Here is a 21,222-nt window from a genome sequence, read left to right on the forward strand (position 1 = left end):
CCAGAGACGGTTGGGACACTTCTAGCCACTGATGATTAAGTGGAGCTTCGACTTCATCGATATGAGTAGCAACTGATGGTTTGTTTAGTAGTTCTTGGAAGTGTTCTGCCCACCTTTTAATGACTTCTGTTCTGTCATTAAGCAGTTGGCCATCTTTATTTCTACAGGCTGAGGTTCTTGGTTTAAATTCCTTCTTTCCGCTATTCACTTGCTTGTAGAAAATCCTGGATTCCTGCTTTGAGTAACTATTTGCAATTTCCTTAAGTTGTTGCTCTTCAAACATTCGTTTCTTCCTTTTGTGTAGCTGTTTTTCTTTAATCCTAAGGTTTCTGTAATCCTCTCTACGACACCGAGTGAGTTTTTGCTGCAATAATTTATGAGCCTTATTCTTCGCATCTGTGACTTTTTGGCATTCATCGTCGAACCACCCATTCCGTTTTCGCTTTTCTTCGTGTCTAAGAACTTTCGTAGCTGCCGTTGTAACTGCATATTTCAGGCGTTGCCATATTTCATCAGAATCTACATTACTATTTCTATTATCTGTTATCTTATCCAGTTCTTGGCCCACACACTCAATGTACTCAGAGTTCACCCCTGGCCGTCGCTTTAACTTTGAGGTATCAAACTTTCTTGTCCTAACAGTCTTGGTGTACTTGTATTGCGATATTCTTGCCCTCATTTTGCAAACGACTAAATAGTGGTCCGAATCTATGTTGGCACCTCTGTGGCTCCTAACGTCCAGGAGGTTTGAGTAATGTCTATGGTCAATCAAAATATGGTCAATTTGGTTACGGGTAACCCCGTCAGCGGAAAACCAGGTAACTTTGTGTATGTTCTTGTGCGGAAAACATGTGCTTTCAATAGCCATATTCAAAGATGAAGCAAGGTCAATAAGTCGGGTGCCGTTATCATTGGAGGTTTCGTGGAGACTATGTAGTCCAATTGTTGGGCGGTATACCTCTTCTCGGCCAATTTTCGCATTTAGATCTCCTATTATTACTTTAACGTCACCTTTGGGCGCTTTAGAGTATACACTTTCCACATCATAGTACCCCTTCTCTTTCTCTTCTGGGGCGCTTTCCTCCGTTGGGGCATGTACGTTAATAATTGTGTAGTTTTGAAATTTACCTTTTATTCTAATTGAACACATACGCTCGTTAATTGGCTGGAAGTCAATGATAAGGGGTTGAAGCCGCTTGCCGACGACGAACCCTGTTCCAAACAAGTACGCTGTATAGTCTGCCCTTTTAACTACGCCTTGTCCCACCCATCTAATCTCCTGTAAGGCTGTGACATCGGCTCTGTGTTGTGTCAGTTGCTGGCATAAGACCTGGAAGGCTGCCGGTCTATAGAGAGTTCTAACATTCCATGTGCATAAGCTAAATTCGTTTGCCGTTTTAACATCGCCATTTCGTTTTGAAAAAATCCGGTCCGGTAATATTACTTTTCCTTTCATAATCATTTAATTTTTGGATGAGTGGGTGATTAACCCTCTGCACCCTAGGTTTCTAGTGGGGCTGCCACTTTTGAGTGCGAAACCTCACTCCGTTATGTATCGGGTATCGTCCCTACCGAGTTCGGACCGGTTTTAAGGCGCCGGCCACTCGCCTTTCGCCCTTTGTCCTTAGCATCTGTGATCAGAACTTGGATGGTGTACGTGCACATGGCCCGGTCACAGAAGGTTCCAGGGGGTACGACGGGGACGTGGACACATCGGACTGGCTGGTCCCTGCATTCTTGAATACTTCACCACCAAAGTTATGCAGGGAGGTTTTTGGGCATTTTATAGAGGCCATACAGGCTCGGCTCCCGCATGTTCCCACCCATAGCTATAACCAGCTTCACCCCCCACTGTACATATATAGTCCGGATAAATTATTATTAATATTTATGCTTTACCAATACTTATTTATTTATCCAGTCCTTTGTGTTTATAAACATTAAACACACCCCGAACACTCCCACACCAAAACAGTGTCCGCCAAACATTGAAACATGGCAGAATAACAGTTTCAACAAGTAAATAATAACGTAGAATAAACCAAACCATACATCACCATGCCAATCACTGCGAATAGTGACGTTTGCGCCCATAAAGACATGGGTGCGTTCCACTAAGCGTTCACAACGATCACGCTCACGACCGCAATTTTTCCCGTTCCACTTGCTTGTGAGCGTTACTGTCGTAAACTCAAGTGGAATGGATTATAGAGCGTTATGAGCGCAGACGTAAAAAATACAAACGGCGAATTAATAATAAGATTTAAGAGGTTAGGTTATAATCTGTAAGCCTTGAAAATAAACTTAATTCATTATTGTTTAAATCGATTTATATTGAAAAAATTTATAATTTAATTTTTTATGTTTAATATTAGTGGTGTATTTAATTAATTTACGTTCAAATGTAATTGAAATGTTTTTTGCGGCGGCACTTAGATATTTGGTAAGAGATCGCAATAATGCTCCAGATAGTATCTAACGTAAGCTTAAGGGTCGCCATTTTTGATGCTTTGAGTTTTGAAAATTCCGCTAATTTTCTCAACGATCACTTCAACCCACCTTTTTAGATGGGTCGTCGTGAGCTTCGCGTGAGCGTAAGGCATGACGTCATAAGTGACGTTTTCGCCGCGACCACAACGACCGCGGTCGCTAAGTGGAACGACTAAAGGAGCATTTTGATCGTTGTGGGCGCTTAGTGGAACGCACTCATAATTAGTAGGTAAGGTAACGTCAAAAGTTAAAGACAACTCGTGACGTCACATGTTAGTAATCATTGAGTTCTCAATGGTTGGCTTGTCTAATCCGATCCGAAATGCGGTCGTGCGAAATGCAGTTCAGTTTCAGACCGACTGTTTGTCGGAGAACCGCGGTATCGAGCCTCGGTAGACCGGATCAGGGTTCAGCGGAGTTTGGTCTTGTTGACAGGTCGCCCGGTGACGTGGACGCGAGGCACTCGGAGAAAGAGTACGAAGCGGAACGCAGCGACTCGAATATGATCGATTTAGACGATAGTGAGTATAATTATATATCTTAATATATATAAATTACGTGTCATGTTGTTTGTCCGCGATAGACACCTAAACTACTAAACCTATTTTAACTTTTTTAAATTTTAAATATGTGTTTTGTTCCAACTTAGACCATAGGATGGTTTTTATTTCGATTAATGGTCGCAATATTTATTAATTAACAATAAAATGATTTCTTATGTTGATTATTGTTATTGATTGTAAGTTTCATAAGTCTAAAACAGATAGCGCCTTAAATCAGTTTTTACAGACAATTGTAATAATGTCTGACATTAATATCTCATAGATGGCGCTGTGTTAAAAATACCAACGTTTCACATAAGCTACAATTGAATGGCATAAACACCACGTGTTGCTGAGGCTGAAGTATAAGTGAAATTTATTTCGTAGTAACCGCAATACAGTGAAATCCAATTGTTCTTACTTGGTATTAGCATAGCCGGCCACGTGTTATTTAGAAACAAAAACCTTAGCCACAGCAACGTGTGGTCGGGTCTGCCAGTAGTAGTATATAGTGAGTAGTACTACTAGTCATTAGGCGAGCCGTACACTCGTCTAGTCCATTGAGTTTCTCGCCGGATCATCTCAGTGGGTCGCGTTTCCGATCCGGTGGTAGATTCTGCGAAGCACTGCTCTTGCTAGGGTCAGTGTTAGCAACGTCGTCAGGTTTGAGCGCTGTGAGCTCACCTACTCGTTAAGGTTACGCTGAAATAGCCTCTCAAGGCTATCATCAGCTTAGGTAGGAAAAAAAACACTCATCTGCAGTGTAAGAGCAATCGCAAAAAAAAAAATTACTTTCTAATATTGTTAGCGCGATTAAGGTTATCGACTCACGCGTGCTACGTCACAGGTTCATTTCTGACTGTAACGGATTCGGACGCGAACTCCGGGACCGCGTCGCTGGGACTCTCCACCTCGTCGTCGCTGGACTCCGCCTCGGAGCTGCTGCTGGCCGCCGCCGCCGCCGTGGAGTCCGGCGGCTCGGAGGGCGAAGCGCCCGGCGAGCTGTGCCGCACCGTCAGGCACCTGATGCGGTCGATAGCCTCCATAGAGAGGCTGATGGATCGGGTGCTGAAGCACTGCGACGAGTGGCCGGCGCCGCCCAGCAGGAGCGACCAGGAGGCCAGGTGTGTTTTTTTATTGCTTAGATGGGTGGACGAGCTCACAGCCCACCTGGTGTTAAGTGGTTACTGGAGCCCATAGACATTTACAACGTAAATGCGCTACCCACCTTGAGATATAAGTTATAAGGTCTCAGTATAGTTACAACGGCTGCCCCATCCTTCAAGCCGAAACGCATTACTGCTTTACGGCAGAAATAGCCGCGGTGGTGGTACCTACCCCTGCAGACTCACATGAGGTCCTACAACTAGTAAAAAAGTGTGTGAGCTGTATAGTCGTCTCCAGGTGGGATGTATGACGTAGACTGCAAGCATCAGGCGCCAGCTTGCATTGTCAGCGGAAGTAAAGAGAACAGAGAGAACGGTCAAAGAATGTTTTTGTCATAAGGCGTGTTTGTAAAATGAATGATTTTTTATTTATTTATTTGGGAAACCAACAGTAAAAAAATAAACATTTAATTTAAAAAAAAAAGCTGTATGGAGGGTAGAGCTAAGGAGCATCCATCTTGTATAAAGGACAAGTTGAAAAGTGTCGGAAAGTGTTGTAAAAGTTGAAAATCTAAATGCAGGAAGCGAGTTGACCTGGGCCTCTCCGAGGTCGACCGGAAGCTGATGGCCATGTACCGGAGGCTGCCCGAGGTGCATCGGAGACAGCTGCAGGTGTACAGGAAGCAGAAAAAACTATCGACGGTAAGCGTGCACTAGACGTAGAGCGCGTTTCGTTTTTTTCTGAAATGTCGGCAGGCCGTGATCTGTTCTGGTCGTCTGCAGGTGTGCATGCAGCTGGTGGGAGGCCGCGCGCCCGCGCCCCCCGCGCCCTGCTCGCCCCCGCCCTCCCCCACCAACACCAGCACCGGCACCGCCAGCCGCGCGCTCTGCCCCGAGTACCATCTGCAAAGGTTCAAAGAGGTACCGGTTCTATGACGTATCTAGCGGCGCGGGCCGTGTAGGGTCAACGACCCGCACGCCGGTTAATTAATTGTATTCCATTGCGTGCTGTCGGAACGATTCTTGCACTGAACCGGTGATGTTGTGCCCAACTTCCAAACTGCAACGCACAGACTAGTTATTCCCAACCGGTGTTTTATTTATTACTTGATAGTCGAAAGAGGGGTGTATGCGCAAATCTCTGTCAAATTACTTAGTCTAAATCTTTTGAGCGATTTCCACATTTAAGTGTCATTCGATTAGCGTCATTCTGCGAACGGTGTAAGGTATAATATTAAATATCGAGGTTCTAGTTTGGATGGGTTCGGGTATTCAGGATTGCCAGGATTACATTCTGATCCCCGTTTTGATGGGAGAATATGGTCGATGCGAGAGCGGGACAGAAAGTGTTTCTGTTTCTGCGCTGTTTCCCTGTGACGTTGGCTGTGGCGAATCATTTGGTGGCGTTACGACGCCCACAGGAAGAGGCGCGGGGTGCTGTTATTCCGTTTCGTCATCCACTTCACCGATGACGCGATCTGAAGTCTAGTTCAAGGTCGTTACTATAAGGCCCGCCTTTTAATTCACATTTGACTGCTGTCAGTTTTGACAGCCGTCAACTGTGGATCCGAAGCATTGGAATGTTGATCCCCTAAACGTTCGCTATTCCTCGGACAGGTCCGACGGAAAGTGATGCACATGCGGGATCAGCAGCTTTACTACCACCGGCTGAGGATGTGGTTGGAGGACCAGCTCAAACAGGAGAAGGGGAGGTGGGTTGTCATTTTATTATTGTTATAATTATTTCATTCCTAAAAATATAGAATTCAATTTCATTACTAAAAATATAAGAGAAGCCATGAAGTGGGTGTTTTTGAAGTGAAACTTCTTTAGACGCGCTTAGAGTAAAACTTAACTCGCGACAGACTCGTTATGGCTAGAGAGATAAGATACAAGTTAGGAAGAGCGAGAGTAAGAAAATAAACAGAGCGTCTCGCAGACCGCTCGACCGTGGAGAGAGGGAGAGAGCGAGCTATTATACACAGCATTCCCTATTACAAGAGAGATTTTAAGGATTGAAAAATGAAGAAAACCACAATACTACACACCGCAAAAGAAGTTACACTTCTTTCACCTGCACCAAGCTGCACGCATACATTTTTTTTTTCTAATTATCTTACAGGAAAACTCTTATACCGGAAAATTCCGGTGTGATTATCTAACCAAATAAAACCTAATAAAAATTAATCCAATCAGACATACTCAAATTGCAAATTGTATGTTATCATGGATTTTACAATTTTTGTAATTTCATTTCAAGGTACTATTTTTAGTATTTTAGAATTATTGCAACATTGTTTTTTATAATTGTTTGTCATCATTGAAGTAACATTCACCACGTATGTTACCTTCTTGTCGATTTGACGATGTTCTGAATTTATGATCTCTTTGTCGGTAAAACTAATTAAATAAATAAATAAGAGTTTACCATAGTTTGAAAAGTTAACTTGAGTTGCTCCACCGAAGCGTTAAGTGGCTATCGTTGCCCATAGATAATGTCAGGTTGTATTTCGTCGGCTATAGCTTAGCCGCAGAACCCGGGTCTATGGTACCTACCCGCTACTGTGGACGATGTAATTAAACTCGTACGTGTTTCTCACAGTCTACCAGAGAACAACGTGACGCTGCTAGAGGAGGTGCCTCGTCGCAAGCGCCGCCCGGCCAGCCCCCGGCTGCCGCGCCTGGCCACCGCGCCGAAACGCAAACTGAAGCCGATCTCGCCATCAATCACGAAACCGAATAAAATACTCCACATGCTGAAGCACAAAAGTCCGCGCGCAATGGAACTCAAAAACGATGACGACAAAGCCACCAAGCCGGGAGCCGAGCCGCCCGACGCGTGCCCGCTCGAGAGAGAGGAGAACACCGACACCGAGACGGTTGTAGGCGAGAAGGAGACGGAGCTCTGCAAGGACATGAAGGAGTGCCTGGCCAAGTTCGCCAATTTCGCCCTTAACGATAAGGAAGCAGAGGTCAAGTTCCCCGACTCGGTCAGCCCGCCGCTGCAGGAACCGTCGCCCACCTCGGCGGGCCCCATGCCGGTGTTCTCGAAGTCGACCCAGAGGCTGCTGCCGGTCAATAAGTTTCTGCAGAAAAATGAGATTAAAGAGGACGTTGCCAACGAGAGCGCTGCGGATGTAAAGCCTCCTCCGACCGCACAGGACGTGGACGTAGCTCAGGCCGAGCCCAAACAGGACGCGGACAAAGGCGAGAGGAAATATGGAAGCTTTGGTCAGGAAATCAAGAAGGCCATGGAGGAATGTCAGAATATAATAGACTCCTACACGGGCACCGAGAGTGATCCCGGCAACGATAATGTGTCCTTGGAGAAAATGTGCGAGGTCATGCTGAGGCTGAACGATGAGCCGGCGGGCGGCCCCGGCGAGGATCCCGGCGCCCACAACGCGAGGCTCGTCCAGCTGGTCGAGAGCATGCCGCAAATATTGGCCAACACACCGGCAATAGCCTGCCAACTGTCTGAGTTCACGAACTCGCCCTTCGAGATACCCGGCCTGGCCTCCATAGTCAGCAGCCTGCCGGAGCTGGGCAGCGACGCTCAGCTGACGCCGGAGACGCTCAAGCAGATACGCGAATTGAAATTGAACAAGATAAGGGACAGCGTCAAGGTCACAAAGAACACCGCCAAGCGCAAGACCACGCGTCGACTCCGGAGCGATGACGTCAGCACCCTCACCGTCGAGCTGGACGGCCGCGACATCACGCAGCTGCTCAAGGACGAGGGCGGCGTCGCCTGCCTCAAGCGCGGCGGCAGGGACGACTACAAGGAGATGCTGCTGTCGGTCTCCGCACAGTTCGTCGCCAACAATGTCTTCGAATTCGACAGCAAACAGAACAAGAGCCCCGAGCCGTCCAGGGGCCTGGAGGAGAGCAGGGACCTGCTGTCGCTCCAGAAGAAGTACTTCAATTCGGAGATGCCGGCGGAAGCGACGGTGCCGTTTGGGAATTCAGTCAAGGAGGCGCTCAGCATGGACGAGCTCATGCGCGAAATGGCCAAGTCGCGGTTCAACGCCTGGAAGCAGTACGCCGCGACCAAGGTCAAGAGCATACCGGTCAGCGAGCTGCTCGCCCACGAGATCGAGAGCGTTCTGGACAAGTTCTACGGCTTCATCCAGGACTTGACGGTGAAGCAATGCGAGAACGACGCCGACAAGATAGTCGAGAAAATCGACGAGTACCGCAGGAACGCGGACATGGACGAGGACTCGGATCCGGACTCCTGTCCCGCCTCCAAGGAGTCCCTCAAGCAGATCACGAAGCTGTTGAGCACGTCTGCCGGCAACACGTTCGACTTGTTAATAATGAAGCTATCCAAGATGGCCGAGAAGGATTTCGCGGTAAAAAGTCTAAAATTCAAATATCTCGATGTCGTAAAACGGTGCTCCGAATCGGTTCAGCTCGCTGCCTGGATACAGAACGACCCGGAAACCGCCGCCAACATCATCCTGGACATGTCCGATTTGAAAGCCGAGAAGCCGGACAGCAATCCCGAGCTGAAGAACCAGACAAACAAAAAGAAGAGGCAGTACTTCCTGCAGCGCTTGAAGGCTCTGAACCGAGCCTACATGGAGTCCCTTCCGAAGGAGAGCATCACCAGCGAAGAGTGGCTCGTCATGCTGTACATGCTGGACAACTTCGAGGAGAAGATGAAGGATTCCTTCACGAAAATCAACCCACCAACGAAACCCAGTCAGAGTAACGAGGCGGAAATCGTGGCGGCCAGGGGACTGAGCAAGATAATCGGCAAGTCCAGCGCCAAGCCGCCCAGCAAAGTCGAGCCCAAACCGAAGCGAGAAGAGAAACCAGAGAAACCAGTGACGGAAGATAACAAGACTAGAAACGAAGTGGTCCTGTCGAAATGCGAAGCCGTACTGACCACGAAGGGGGAGAAGGCTCTACTGGACAGCTTCAACACGATAAAGTCGTACATCAGCAAGGGTATACCGGTGCCGGAGAGCTACAAGCAGCACGTGGTCGCCATCTGCTCGAACGTCGACGCCAAGCTGCTGGACTGCGAACTGGTCGAGACGCTGAAGGCGGCCTTCGAGGACGGCGAGCAAATCGTCCTCGAGACTCAGAGCTCTGAGGAGCTGGCCAAGTACTCGGCTCAGGCGCTGAGGAACGCGAAGCAGACCCTCAACGCCGTCGCCTTCAAGACGATGACCAAACCCGCGCAGAAAGCTGATGGTGAGGCCTGCGACACCCCCAGGACGGACTGCAAGTGGACGAGCGACTGCGTATGCGACACCTGCAGCCCGACCCTGGACGACACCGGTAGGAAGGCCTTCGAGAAAGCCAAGAAGTCCGTCGAGGAGTTCTTCGCTTCCAAATACGGGAAGAAGCCGGTCGCGAAACCGCCGAAAGCCCAGCCGAAGGTCTGCGAGACGGCGAGCCGACAGTCGCACGTTTGTAAAGGTGAGCTTTAATCTAGTGAAGCTTTATGTTCACGTATAGTTTGTGTAGGTTGTTCCTATGATCGGATCTCAGTGGCCGTTATTGGTGCCCATGGGCATCACAGTATTTTATCCCGAGATGTGTGCTTCGGCTTCCATTGTCGCCATTACGGTATACGGGTGTATAATTTAAGATAATTTTAAGATTTGTAGACAGCAGCTTGACATTGCTGACTTTCATGAGCCATGGTATCCACTTACCATCAGATGGGCCGTGCTATTCTTGGCCTGTACCAGCGCTCTTGAAGCTTTTGTATACTAGTGCCAGCTTCTGACTAGACAGTCACAACAAATCCGACTATAAGAATACTGACATTTACAATAAACTATGACTCCTTAAATGCCATAATCGGGTTTGTTTTGAAATATAAGAAAAAAAGTATATCATGAACTATTCCCATTCGCAATGGAACACAAGTAATTTCGTTTTTTTTTATCGGTTCTCAGTTGGCCACACCGCGAACGGAAACGGAAACGGGAACTGCGCCGGCGAGGGCGCGGCCTCGGACCAGCCCTGCTCGTGCTGTTACTGCACCGTCTTCGGGCACGCGGTCAGTGCGGGAGGCGGCTCCCACGTGAATCTTGTTACCCAGAAAATATCACTTGTTGGTCTGAGCGTATGAACACCCGGTCACAGGACACCCGATCCTTTTTTTTATTACCTTGCTGGCAGACGAGCAGACGACCCACCTGATGGTGAATGGTTACCGTCGCCCATGGACTTCAGCAATGCCAAGGGCAGAGCCAAACCGCTGCTTACCGCTTAATACTCTCCACAAGCCTCGTTTGAAGAAGGACATGTCATAGCGCTCGGGAGAGCGTGGAGGGGAGCTCATTCTATAGCCGGATGGTCCAGGTAGTATGGATGAACTCTACTCCGGTGGCGGGCGGTGCGATGGTAAAAACGAGATGACGGTATCATCTCGAATAATTCCTCAGAGCACTCCCCATGGAACATACGGTACAAAATACAGAGGGAACCGAAGTCCCTCCGCAGACCCAGAGGTTCCAAACGATCCGTCCTTGACATGAACATTTCAGTGCCGCCATCCACTTAGAGAAACAACCTCGAAGCGACCCTCCAATCGGAAAAAAATGTCTAGATAAATTTTATTTAAGAATTTTTGTTACAGTACGTCTGTGCGTTTTTCCTAAAAAAAAAATTTTTTTTATAAACATCTCTAACTTGTGAGTAGAAAAATCCAATTCAGTTGACGACTTTGCTAGTTCGTTATAGGTGCAAAAACTTCGGGTATTCGGATTATAGCAAGATGTATTGTTTTTATTACTTTTACAATACCATGGTGATTTTAATTTATATAACTAACTGACAATAAATTTGAAATTCTATTTAATTTTAATTGAATAAAAATGGAATTTCTGTTTTCTCAAATTCAGTCGTTATTTTGTATTTTGACTATATTTGTATAATTTTCATCAGTAAAATGCGTGCTTAACTATTTACAGCCACCATTGACGACTCCGGTCCCTCGGAATTTCAATGAAACCAGAGAAAGGCTTCGTTCTATATTGAACAAGAAGAAACAGCAATGCAAATCGAATAACGTGAGTTGAACGAGCGGGTAGTTACCTAATAATATAATTTAATTTATTTTTATTACATTTTTTTTTATTAGTTAGATGAATGGACGAGCTGGTGTTAAGTGGTTACAGGAGCCCATAGACATCTATAATGTCAGTGCCGCCATTTACTTCGAGATGTGAGTTCTAAGGTCTCAGTATAGTTACAACAGCTGCTCCACCCTTCAAAACGAAACGCATTTTGCTTCACGGCAGAAATAGGTGGGGTGGTGGTACCTACCCGTGCGGACCCACAAGAGGTCCTGTAGAGGGTTGTATAATTTTTAACTAAGTCCTTTTTCTGAGATTGATCTTTTTTGTGGGTAACATTTACCATCTCCATAGAACGAAAACGATTTTCTAAAAATAATGATAAAACGGTAAATGTGGGTATGTGTTGAGATGATCCAAGTGACTGTTCCCATTGACAGGTGGGATGGAGATAAAAATAATGAGTCTGGACAAGTTATGAGGCGTCGTTCAACGCGGCTAGATGGTACCGTATCGTTGTTGTGAACGTCTTGAGGAGTACAGTTGGTTTGTTTTTCAGAGCGAATCGGACAATCCTGAGAGGAAGCAGGTCACGGGTCAGCCGCAGCCGGTCGAGACTCAGGCGGCGCCCAAACCAGCGAAGCCGGCGCAGCAGCCGACCCCAAAGCCACCCGTGAGTGTGAGACCGTCACAGGCGGACCGCAGTCGCAAACGATTTTAGCGAGAACCGTCGATATATCGACTCTGTTGATGCATATAAAGTGCGGAACGTCGGAATATTATTGTTGTAATTTATGTTGGTTCGTAGGTTCGTGGAATGCACTAACAGAGGTGTTTTGTGAGAAAAATGTTTATTTCCTATAGTGGCGTCGGATGACAAAACTTTAGTGGTTAGGAAGCGCGCGGCGTTCGTTGCTTGGGTGACAGCACTGACTTCGCTCGCCTCAGGTCACCGGTCCGAGGCTCCCTCACCTCTCGTTGAACCCCGCGCACTCCCTCTTACAAATCTTGTTAATTTAAAACTAAGCTAAAAATTTGCTAACTTCTTTTAACAAAACGAATTCACCACACAAACAAACATACACCAAATATACCAATCACAGCTCCAAATTTATATTTAACGCATCGCTAACAATTGTGAAGTTAGACTTAGGTATTAAGTGTCGACCTGTGCGGATGGTTAGCGCGCGCACGTATGTTTTTATAAGTTAATAAACCTTATTTAACTAATTTTTAATTAACCAATTTAAAATTATTTTGCTGTTAATTTTGTAGCATTGATTTTTGTATTTCTTTTAAGTTGATTTTTTTTAAAATGTCCTCTTTTTTTTCAAATATACTTTATAAATTTCTGTAAAGTATGTCTAATTAAGTTAAGCACAAAATGGAGTTAAAAATAGAGAACAAGCATTGCAACTTAGTCTGATGAGGCCCGGGTCGACGACCTCCTGTCACTTCGTATTGCATTGCCGTATAACTTTTATATTTCTTTACAGGCGTTACCAAAAACCCTCCCGCCGACTTTGCCCTCAGTACAAGCTCAACAGCAAAAGCGTCAAGCCGTCGAAGCTCAGCAAAAAGCTCTGACCGACAAAATGGCGAAGATCACCGTTGACGAACAACCCGTGGTCAGGCCAAAGGTGAATAGGCGTCCGTTCTACAGAATCTACGAAGCATTGATGGTACATCTGATGGGTCTCCCCCGGGGGACTGGACCGCATTCCCTTTTGAGGGAAAGGACAGCCGACACTTAAAATTTAGACATAAGGTCTAAAATCAGACGGGTCATGCATGGATTGTGTTTAGTTATCAATTTGTGAAAACCACCACCATTCTTTGTCGAGAAATATGTGTGGGTCGCGGCTTAATTTCGGATTACGATCTTGATTTTAATATATAAGATAAATTTCAGTATTTATTATGTGTATATGTATATATTTAAATATATATAAGTGTGGAAATCAGTCTCTGGTTTCCATAGTAAGGGATCCTATAATTATATGGGACGCAGATTGTATATTATTACTAGCCGTACTCGCCCGCTTCGCTGGGTACTTTTATTTATTGCCATTATTATTAGGGAGTCCAACACTCATATAAATGTTAGCCTATCCATTAAGTACATGTATTTTCTACATGGATACCAAGTTTCAAGTCAATCGGATGAAAGGTTCAGTAGTTATAACGGAACATCCGTAAAAACCACTGTAGATTTATGTATTAGCATAGATTACATTAAATGTTCACAGGTGAATCCCCCGATTGCTGTAAACACGGAAGGAAAGGTCAACCCTAACGCCATGGAACAGATCCGATTGCAGGTGAGGAACGCTTGTAATTAAAAGTAAGCTGCAAACAGACTTCAGTAAGACTGCTGGAGCTCAAGCGATGCTGCCCATGGACATCACAATGCATTAGTTGCTTGACACTGGTTGTAAATGTCTATGGGCTCCAGTAACCACTTAATACTAGGTGGGCTGTGAGCTCGTCCACCCATCTAAGCAATAAAAAAAAAGAGTGAATTTTCGACATTCTTCCTCTTCATCGTTCCCTCACTGCTGAGGATCGCATATGTTATGTTCCACCACATTTATTATTATTATTTAGACGTTAAGAGACATCTATAATCTATACTAATATTATAGCTGAAGCGTTTGTTTGTTTGAACGCGCTAATCTCAGGAACTACTGGTCCGATTTGAAAATTCTTTCAGTGTTAAATAACCCATTTATTGGGGAAGGCTATAAGGCTATATAACATTACAGTAAGACCAATGCAAGCGGAGCACCAATAAAGAATATTTCAAAATAGGGGTTTAAATAGCTCCTTGACATTCTATAATTTAGCCACGCAGGCAAACGGCAGGCAGTTCGTAGTGTAACTTGTATTTCTCATCGACAGCAACTGAAGCAGCACGCCCAGCACCCGCCAGCGCAGCAGAGCAAGCCGGAGCCCATTTACGATCTGCCGATACACAACAGGCTAACGCTGACCCCGCAGCAGCAGCAGCAGATCCGGCAGCAGCAACAGGTCTCGGTTTGATTTTCGAACGTTAACAGGAGTCGGAGCCAGGGTGCTCAGATCTGGTCTTGCACAGACGAGGGATCGAGGTGTCTACCGCGTCACGCAGACACCCACCTTGAGGCTTGAGGCTTATGTCTCAATTGCACAGTGATTACGTGTATTGCAATTCCGAATACGGATATTAATGTAATAGCTCAAAGTAAATAAATAAAAAATACTGGTGGTAGTCCGCGCGGGTAGGTACCACCACCTCGCCTATTTCTGCCGTGAAGCAGTAATGCGTTTCGGGTTGAAGGGTGGGGCAGCCGTTGTAACTTACTTGAGACCTAAGAACTTATATCTCAAGGTGGGTGGCGCATTTACGTCGTAGATGTCTATGGGCTCCAGTAACCGCTTAACACCAGGTGGGCTGTGAGCTCGTACACCCAACTAAGCAATAAAAAAAAAAGTATCAAAAGGACAATGCCCTTTTTCTTAGGGCGTTTGGGCCCCTAAAAAAAGTTGTCGGGTCATGATGGTTTTAACTTAATTTGATAGACAAAGAAATATCGTTTCATATTCAGGAAACGATTTTTATATTCTCACCCAGGTTTAAGAGAAATCTGTTTTTTTCTGCAGCTAAAATTAAGTTGTTAATTGTTTTCTTCGAAATCAATAATCGCCCTCGTCATTATTTACAGTATTAAATAAGTTAATTGTGGTTAATGTTGCTAGAAATAAGCCCTTACGTACATTTTATTATTATTATTATATCCTCATAATAATAATAAAATGAAATGAAAATCCGGAAACCGGCAACGATATTGTTGTTGTTGTTTTTAAATTCACCAATAAGCAGGCAAAGAGCGTAGCCTATACAGCCTAGTCTGTCGTAGTTATATATAATTTTATTTCAATAAAAAGCTGGTGTATCTCTTTTTATTGCTTTTTGGGAGTTTTGACGTCAACTCGATGAATAGCACATTGAGTGAGCGAAAATTTCCGCAGACCTTTTATTTTGAAAAAAAAAAAAAACAGTCACTGCTATGTTAGCCACAGTTTTATTCCAATGCCTTAATAATCGTGAACAACGATTGTTGACATTTAATACACAAAACAACACTCAATTTAGATATTATACATCACAATAAACTATTAAAAAAACATTAAAATAAAACTTCAAGTGACGCTTCACTCGGGTTGCTGCCAAAACTCTCTGATCATATATAATAAGAATAGAGTAATGGTAGGCCATTAAGATTTTTACTAATGAAATCAATAATATCTAAAAATATTAAATAATTCATGGTTTTAAGTAATAATTATTATTACAATATATAAATATTGAATTGAACAAAAATAAACTAAAAAGTCTGAATTATAACCATTAGCTTTTTTTTTTTATTTGTTGTTCAAGTCACAGACAACTCTTTCGTTTGGCAGCTTAAAGGTTTACTATAAGGCTTTATGGGCTAAGCCCTTTGCCTATTGGCGAATTTAAAAACTATGGCACTCGGTTTTGGGATGTTATCAAATAAGTAATTTATTTTTATGTAAAACAATGCCAGGTTGAAAGAAATGTTGATACATAAAAAATAAGGCATAGTTTTTCAAGTACAAATAGTTTTGACATAAAGTTGGCCCACTTTTGGGCATTGTCCTTTATTATATTAAGCACACGTCATAAAATGTTCGCACTTCTGATGCCCGATCGCCATCTTAAAACCATCCCTCTTCCGTCCCTTTCTTCCTCGTACCTTCATCACTTTCGCTCTAAACGCTCCGTTTCCCACATTAATATATCCTTAGGAATGAATTCGTATGAATACCACGATATGGTTCACCGGTGTAATACCTAGGATAATCCGCCGGTCATCATCCGTGAATCGAAATTGAGCTAAACGGTCAAGGGGGGGGGAGGTATGTGGTGCTCTAAACCTGACGGCCCGTTGTCGTTTCCTGTCCAGCTCCAGCAGCAGCAGCTACAGATGCAGCAGCAGCTCGCGGCGCAGCAGCGGCAGCACGGCGCCGTGTCGCTGTCCAGTCGGGACACGAGTGTCTTCTCCACGTCCTCGGGCTGCTCCGGGTGAGTTGCTCCCCATTATACCGAGCCCGTGCTTTGCCGTAGAGGAGGCTACGACCCTCAGCACTGAGGATTATCGACGCAAGGAGGAGAGGTCCTTTGAGTGGCACCATGGCTTTTTTTTTATTGCTCAGATGGGTGGACGAGCTCACAGCCCACCTGGTGTTAGGTGGTTAATGGAGCCCATAGACATCTACAACGTAAATGCGCCACCCACCTTGAGATACAAGTTCTAAGGTCTCAGTATAGTTACAACGGCTGCCCCGCCCTTCAAACCGAAACGCATTACTGCTTCACGGCAGAAATAGGCAGGGCGGTGGTACCTACCCGTGCAGACTCATAATAGGTCCTACCGCCAGTAAAAAATGGATTTGATTTAAACACCCTGTATATGCCATACTGTGTGAATTCCAGAGGGTCGTGCTGGCGCGAGTCCCGGCCTGAGGACACCCGGGACCTGGACGCGCTGCTGCAGTACATCGAGGGTCCGAGCAGGAACGTGGACAGGGGGAAGAAGCGAGCCAAGAAACAACGGCAGAAAACGAAAAAGGTACTTTTGGTCTATACCAGCGGTCGGGGAGCCGGGGTAAATTACTCCAAATGGGGTAAAATGAAACTTTTGTGAGTAAAAAGTATATATTGAAGTGAAACTTTTTTAGAATCTTTGTGATTTCAAACTCGATGGAACGAAATGAAACGTAACGAAAAATTTTTTTTTTTTTTTCGAATTTATCATGGGAGCTATAAATATGAAAGATACTAAAAAGAAGCGATTTCGTTTTTTTTTGTTCTTCGCCATGAGGTGATATCAACTTACACAAAAATATTTTGGGGTAATAATTAAAAAAGTTCCCCGACCACTGGTCTATGCTGTCCCGGGTTGGTATTCTGTTAGTCCAAGAGTCGATAACCCGCGGTTCTTTGGCTATTTGACTATTCTTTGACTCTGGTTCTTCCGCGAAATGTTTAGTTCACGAAATAGTACTTATTATATAGTAAGGGATGAATAGGCAGCGGCTTGGCTCGGTAGGCAGCGGCTTGGCTTGCGGTAGGCAGCGGCTTGGCTCTGCCCCTGGCATTGCTGAAGTCCATGGGCGACGGTAACCACTCACCATCAGGTGGGCCGTATGCCCGTCTGCCTATAAAGGCAATAAAAAATAATAATAATAATAATAATAATATCTGTATATAACATCAAAACTAACTGCCCACATAATAAAGTAATTCATGCAAATGTTATCTTAACACGCTGAAGGCTATATGAAAGTTGGAGTGTGTTCATTCAGGCCGCGGTGCTCACCCACAAGCCTTATCTTACTGAACCTGTTGGGCCATGAGAATCACCCGTGAGCCTTTTCAAATATCTAAACTAGACAGTGATAATTGATAAAGATCCCATAGACACAGCCCACTGAGTTTCTCGCCGGATCTTCTCAGTGGGTCGCGTTTCCGATCCGGTGGTAGACTTTGCGAAGCACTGCTCTTGTTAGGGCCAGTGTTAGCAACACTCCCGGTTTGAGCCCCGTGAGCTCACCTACACCTCTCAAGGCTATCAGCATAGGTAGGAAAAAAAAGTAAACATTTTTCAAACACAAGCCTATAAATAAAAACAATTGTGTTATCTATATTTGACTCTTTTGGTCAACAAGCCAGACACAGCTGTATCATATTTATAAAATTTGAATTCGTAGTTATAAACCTATATATAGTAAAATATTGCATTTAAATATACATATACACATACATAAACACATGTAATTGTATTTAAATTTGCTTAAATAGTAGTTTATTATTTACTATTTTATTTTTGTATATTTATTTATGTTTTATAACAAAACCAGTTTTTAAAGCTTTAAAATATACCCATCTACTATTTCGATACATTAGAAAGTCACACATCTATGTATGAATGACATGTTTTACTGGTGGTAGGACCTCTTGTGAGTCGGCACGGGTAGGTACCACCACCCTGCCTATTTCTACCGTGAAGTAGTAACGCATTTCGGTTTGAAGGGCAGCCGTTGTAATTATACCAAGACAACTCATATCTCAAGGTGGGCGGCGGTATTTACGTTGTATATGTCCATGGTCTCCGGTACCCACTTAACACCAGGCGGGCTGTGAGCTCGTCTACCCATTTAAGTAATAATTTTTTTTTGTTGTAAATTTCAGTTGGAGACTCGTCTGATGGAGGAGCAGGCCCGGCTGCACTTCGCGTACTCGTACACGTGCGGCGAGCGCGACGGGCTCAGCGTGTCGCTCGCCACCGCCGCCGAGCACGTGCGCGACGCGCGCCGCGCCCTGCAGCACTACCACTCCGTGCGCAGGAAGGGTACGGGACCCGCACACCCTCCACTAGCGAGCGGACCGGCCAGACAGACGGCCCACCTGATGGTGAGTGGTTACCCTCGCCCATGGACTTCAGCAATGCCAGGGGCAGAGCCAAGCCTCTGCCTACCGATAAGTACTCTCCACAAGCCTCGTTTGAAGAAGGACATGTCATAGCGCTCGGGAGACACCGTGGAGGGGAGCTCATGGCACTGTGTGGCGGGTACCCATCACAGAACACAACGCCTGAATCTCGCTTAGAGGAGCTCGCATGTATACAAGTTTTGAACAACAGCATTCATACATACCCAATCCCGTGAAACTAACTTTTTTGTTTCTACCTAAACTGATGGTCTCGAGAGACCATATCCACCAGTACTCTTAGGTGACGATTAGGAATAGACGGTCAGGAATAGGGTTCTTGGATGCCAAGTTTAGTTTATTTGTTGATCTAAAGGGTATCTTAGAGAATTCGCTGTGTAATGGTTATCCCCCCTACGAATTGGAACACTGATCTGTTTCATGCAGAATTATGTGGGTTCAACTCATCCGTGTAGCAGCACCACACTAAACCGCGCTCGATCGCAAAACGCCATCGCCCATTCGAATCTCCAGTCGCTTTAAGACTCCCAGGAGGTCTTCCCCTGGGGTGTGTGCTCTTCTAGGACCTGCTCCCGTCTAATACAAGTTAAGGTCACAAGATGAGGTCACCTGGTATTCTCATCCTGTGACGTAATCTGAAGCTATATCATCACGTTTCAGGTAAGAAACAGAAGATCAATCCGGCGCATCAGGCGAAGATGCAACTGGTCACTGAAAAAATCGGGGAGCTCACCACCGTCATGAACACGACTGCCAAGGTACTGTCGAGGGACCGGTCTGCGCGGGGACTGCTCCTCCTCATGTGTTGGAACCTCTGGGTCTGCGGAGGAAATTCGGTTACCTCACTATTTTGTACCGTATATGGGGAGTGCTCTGAGGAATTGTTTGAGATGATCTCCTCATCCCCTTTTTATCATCGCACCTCCCGCCATCGGAGCAGAGTTCATCCATATTATCTGGGACCACTACGTTCATCGACAGTGCATTTCCAGAGGTCTTTTTGTCACGTACCATCCGGCTTTGGAATGAGCTCCCCTCCACGGTGTTTCCCGAGCGCTATGACATGTCCTTCTTCAAACGAGCCTTGTGGAGAGTATTAAGCGGTAGGCAGCGACTTGGCTCTGCCCTGGCATTGCTGAAGTCCATGGCCGGCGGTAACTACTCACCATCAGGTGGGTCGTATACTCGTCTGCCTACGAGGGCAATAAAAATAAGACTGAGCGCAACTTCATTGCGTGACGTCATTTGAGGTCACGCAATTTAAACGTGGAATTAACTGCAGTTCGTAAAATAATTACACAATGAATTTATACATACGAGTCTCGGAATATGTGGTGGAATTAACGTTGTAATGTCCATGGACATCTGTAAGAATGCCTTTAAACTGTGCGACAATTCTTATTGATTGAATAAAGAATTCTTTAAGAGGAGTATTCGCACGGAGATCCATGACGGGTGTGGTGTGTGCAGGAGCTGCGCGTGGCAGAGAAGAAGATGTCGGAGTACAGCCTCAAGCTGGAGCAGTGCGAGCGGCAGCTGGCAGAGGTGCGGGCCCTCGCGCCCCCACAGCCCCAGGTACGACCCCCCAACCCCCACTCCACTCGTCCGTTCCATTACCGTCTCACAACTACCGTCTATTAACTTCATACGAGTTTGAGTTAACTTTTACGTTATCGAGAATGTTAAAATACTCGAACTAAGCACACTGCTACTCTACTATTTGCAAAATAAAATTTTGTAATAATGGGCACACATACACACACATATGTATATATATATATATATATATATATACATACGTCTCTTAATGTCTAAATAATAATAATAAAAGTGGTGGAACATCACATGTGCGATCCTCAGCAGTGAGGGTATGATGAAGAAGAAGAATTTTGGGCCGTCGGTCTATCGAGCAATATCACCCGCCCGGCTTACTGGTGATAGGACCTCTTGTGAGTCTGCGCAGGTAGGTACGACCACCCTGCCTATTTCTGCCGTGAAGCAATAATGCGTTTCGGCTTGAAGGGTGGGGCAGCCGTTGTCTATACTGAGACCTTAGAATTTAAATCTCAAGGTGGGTGGCGCATTTACGTCGTAGATGTCTATGGGCCCCAGTAACCACTTAACACCAGGTGGGCTGTGAGCTCGTCCACCCATTTAAGCCATAAAAAAAAAGAATGTCGAAAATTCATTCGTTTCGCCTGTACATATATTCGTCACGATAAAAGCGCAGTGTGTTGCTTCCAGGACGAAGAGACGCTCGCGGCGCAGAAGCAGCAGCAGCTCCAGCTGGAGAGGCAGCTGCAGCTTAAGGAGCTGGAGAGGCAGATGAGCGAGAAGCAGAAGCAGAACGACGCCTACATCAGTGAGCTGATCTCGTTAAACTATGAGTCTGTTTTACCCGAATCGGTGCCCGCGATAGAGGAACTATATCGACGCTTGAAAGACAAACGTGACTAAGCGACAATAACTGCTTTGTACATAAATGATAGGCAATAACCATAGTCGATGCGCAAAAACATATTATT

At 45.3% G+C, this 21,222-nt stretch overlaps 1 protein-coding gene across 2 annotated transcripts in view; it reads left to right on the forward strand.

Annotated features, from left to right (window-relative positions):
• The window catches only part of LOC101740483 (uncharacterized), a 50,684-nt gene that overhangs the window by 18,403 nt on the left and 11,059 nt on the right, over positions 1 to 21,222 (forward strand). Inside the window, exons 17-34 of one of the 2 annotated variants that reach the window (XM_038013734.2) lie at positions 2,926 to 3,011; positions 3,880 to 4,156; positions 4,720 to 4,840; positions 4,922 to 5,059; positions 5,756 to 5,850; positions 6,741 to 9,571; positions 10,057 to 10,160; positions 11,077 to 11,175; positions 11,741 to 11,854; positions 12,678 to 12,821; positions 13,431 to 13,502; positions 14,083 to 14,211; positions 16,152 to 16,270; positions 16,682 to 16,817; positions 18,440 to 18,599; positions 19,358 to 19,455; positions 20,168 to 20,272; positions 20,942 to 21,059. In XM_038013734.2, the coding sequence (XP_037869662.1) occupies positions 2,926 to 3,011; positions 3,880 to 4,156; positions 4,720 to 4,840; positions 4,922 to 5,059; positions 5,756 to 5,850; positions 6,741 to 9,571; positions 10,057 to 10,160; positions 11,077 to 11,175; positions 11,741 to 11,854; positions 12,678 to 12,821; positions 13,431 to 13,502; positions 14,083 to 14,211; positions 16,152 to 16,270; positions 16,682 to 16,817; positions 18,440 to 18,599; positions 19,358 to 19,455; positions 20,168 to 20,272; positions 20,942 to 21,059 (4,946 nt within the window). The remainder of the gene's footprint in view (positions 1 to 2,925; positions 3,012 to 3,879; positions 4,157 to 4,719; positions 4,841 to 4,921; positions 5,060 to 5,755; positions 5,851 to 6,740; positions 9,572 to 10,056; positions 10,161 to 11,076; positions 11,176 to 11,740; positions 11,855 to 12,677; positions 12,822 to 13,430; positions 13,503 to 14,082; positions 14,212 to 16,151; positions 16,271 to 16,681; positions 16,818 to 18,439; positions 18,600 to 19,357; positions 19,456 to 20,167; positions 20,273 to 20,941; positions 21,060 to 21,222) is intronic. The other variant, XM_038013735.2, reaches the window with a different exon arrangement.

The sequence above is a fragment of the Bombyx mori genome, chromosome 11 (genome assembly GCF_030269925.1).
Source record: "Bombyx mori chromosome 11, ASM3026992v2".
NCBI classification, from domain to species: Eukaryota; Metazoa; Arthropoda; class Insecta; order Lepidoptera; family Bombycidae; genus Bombyx; species Bombyx mori.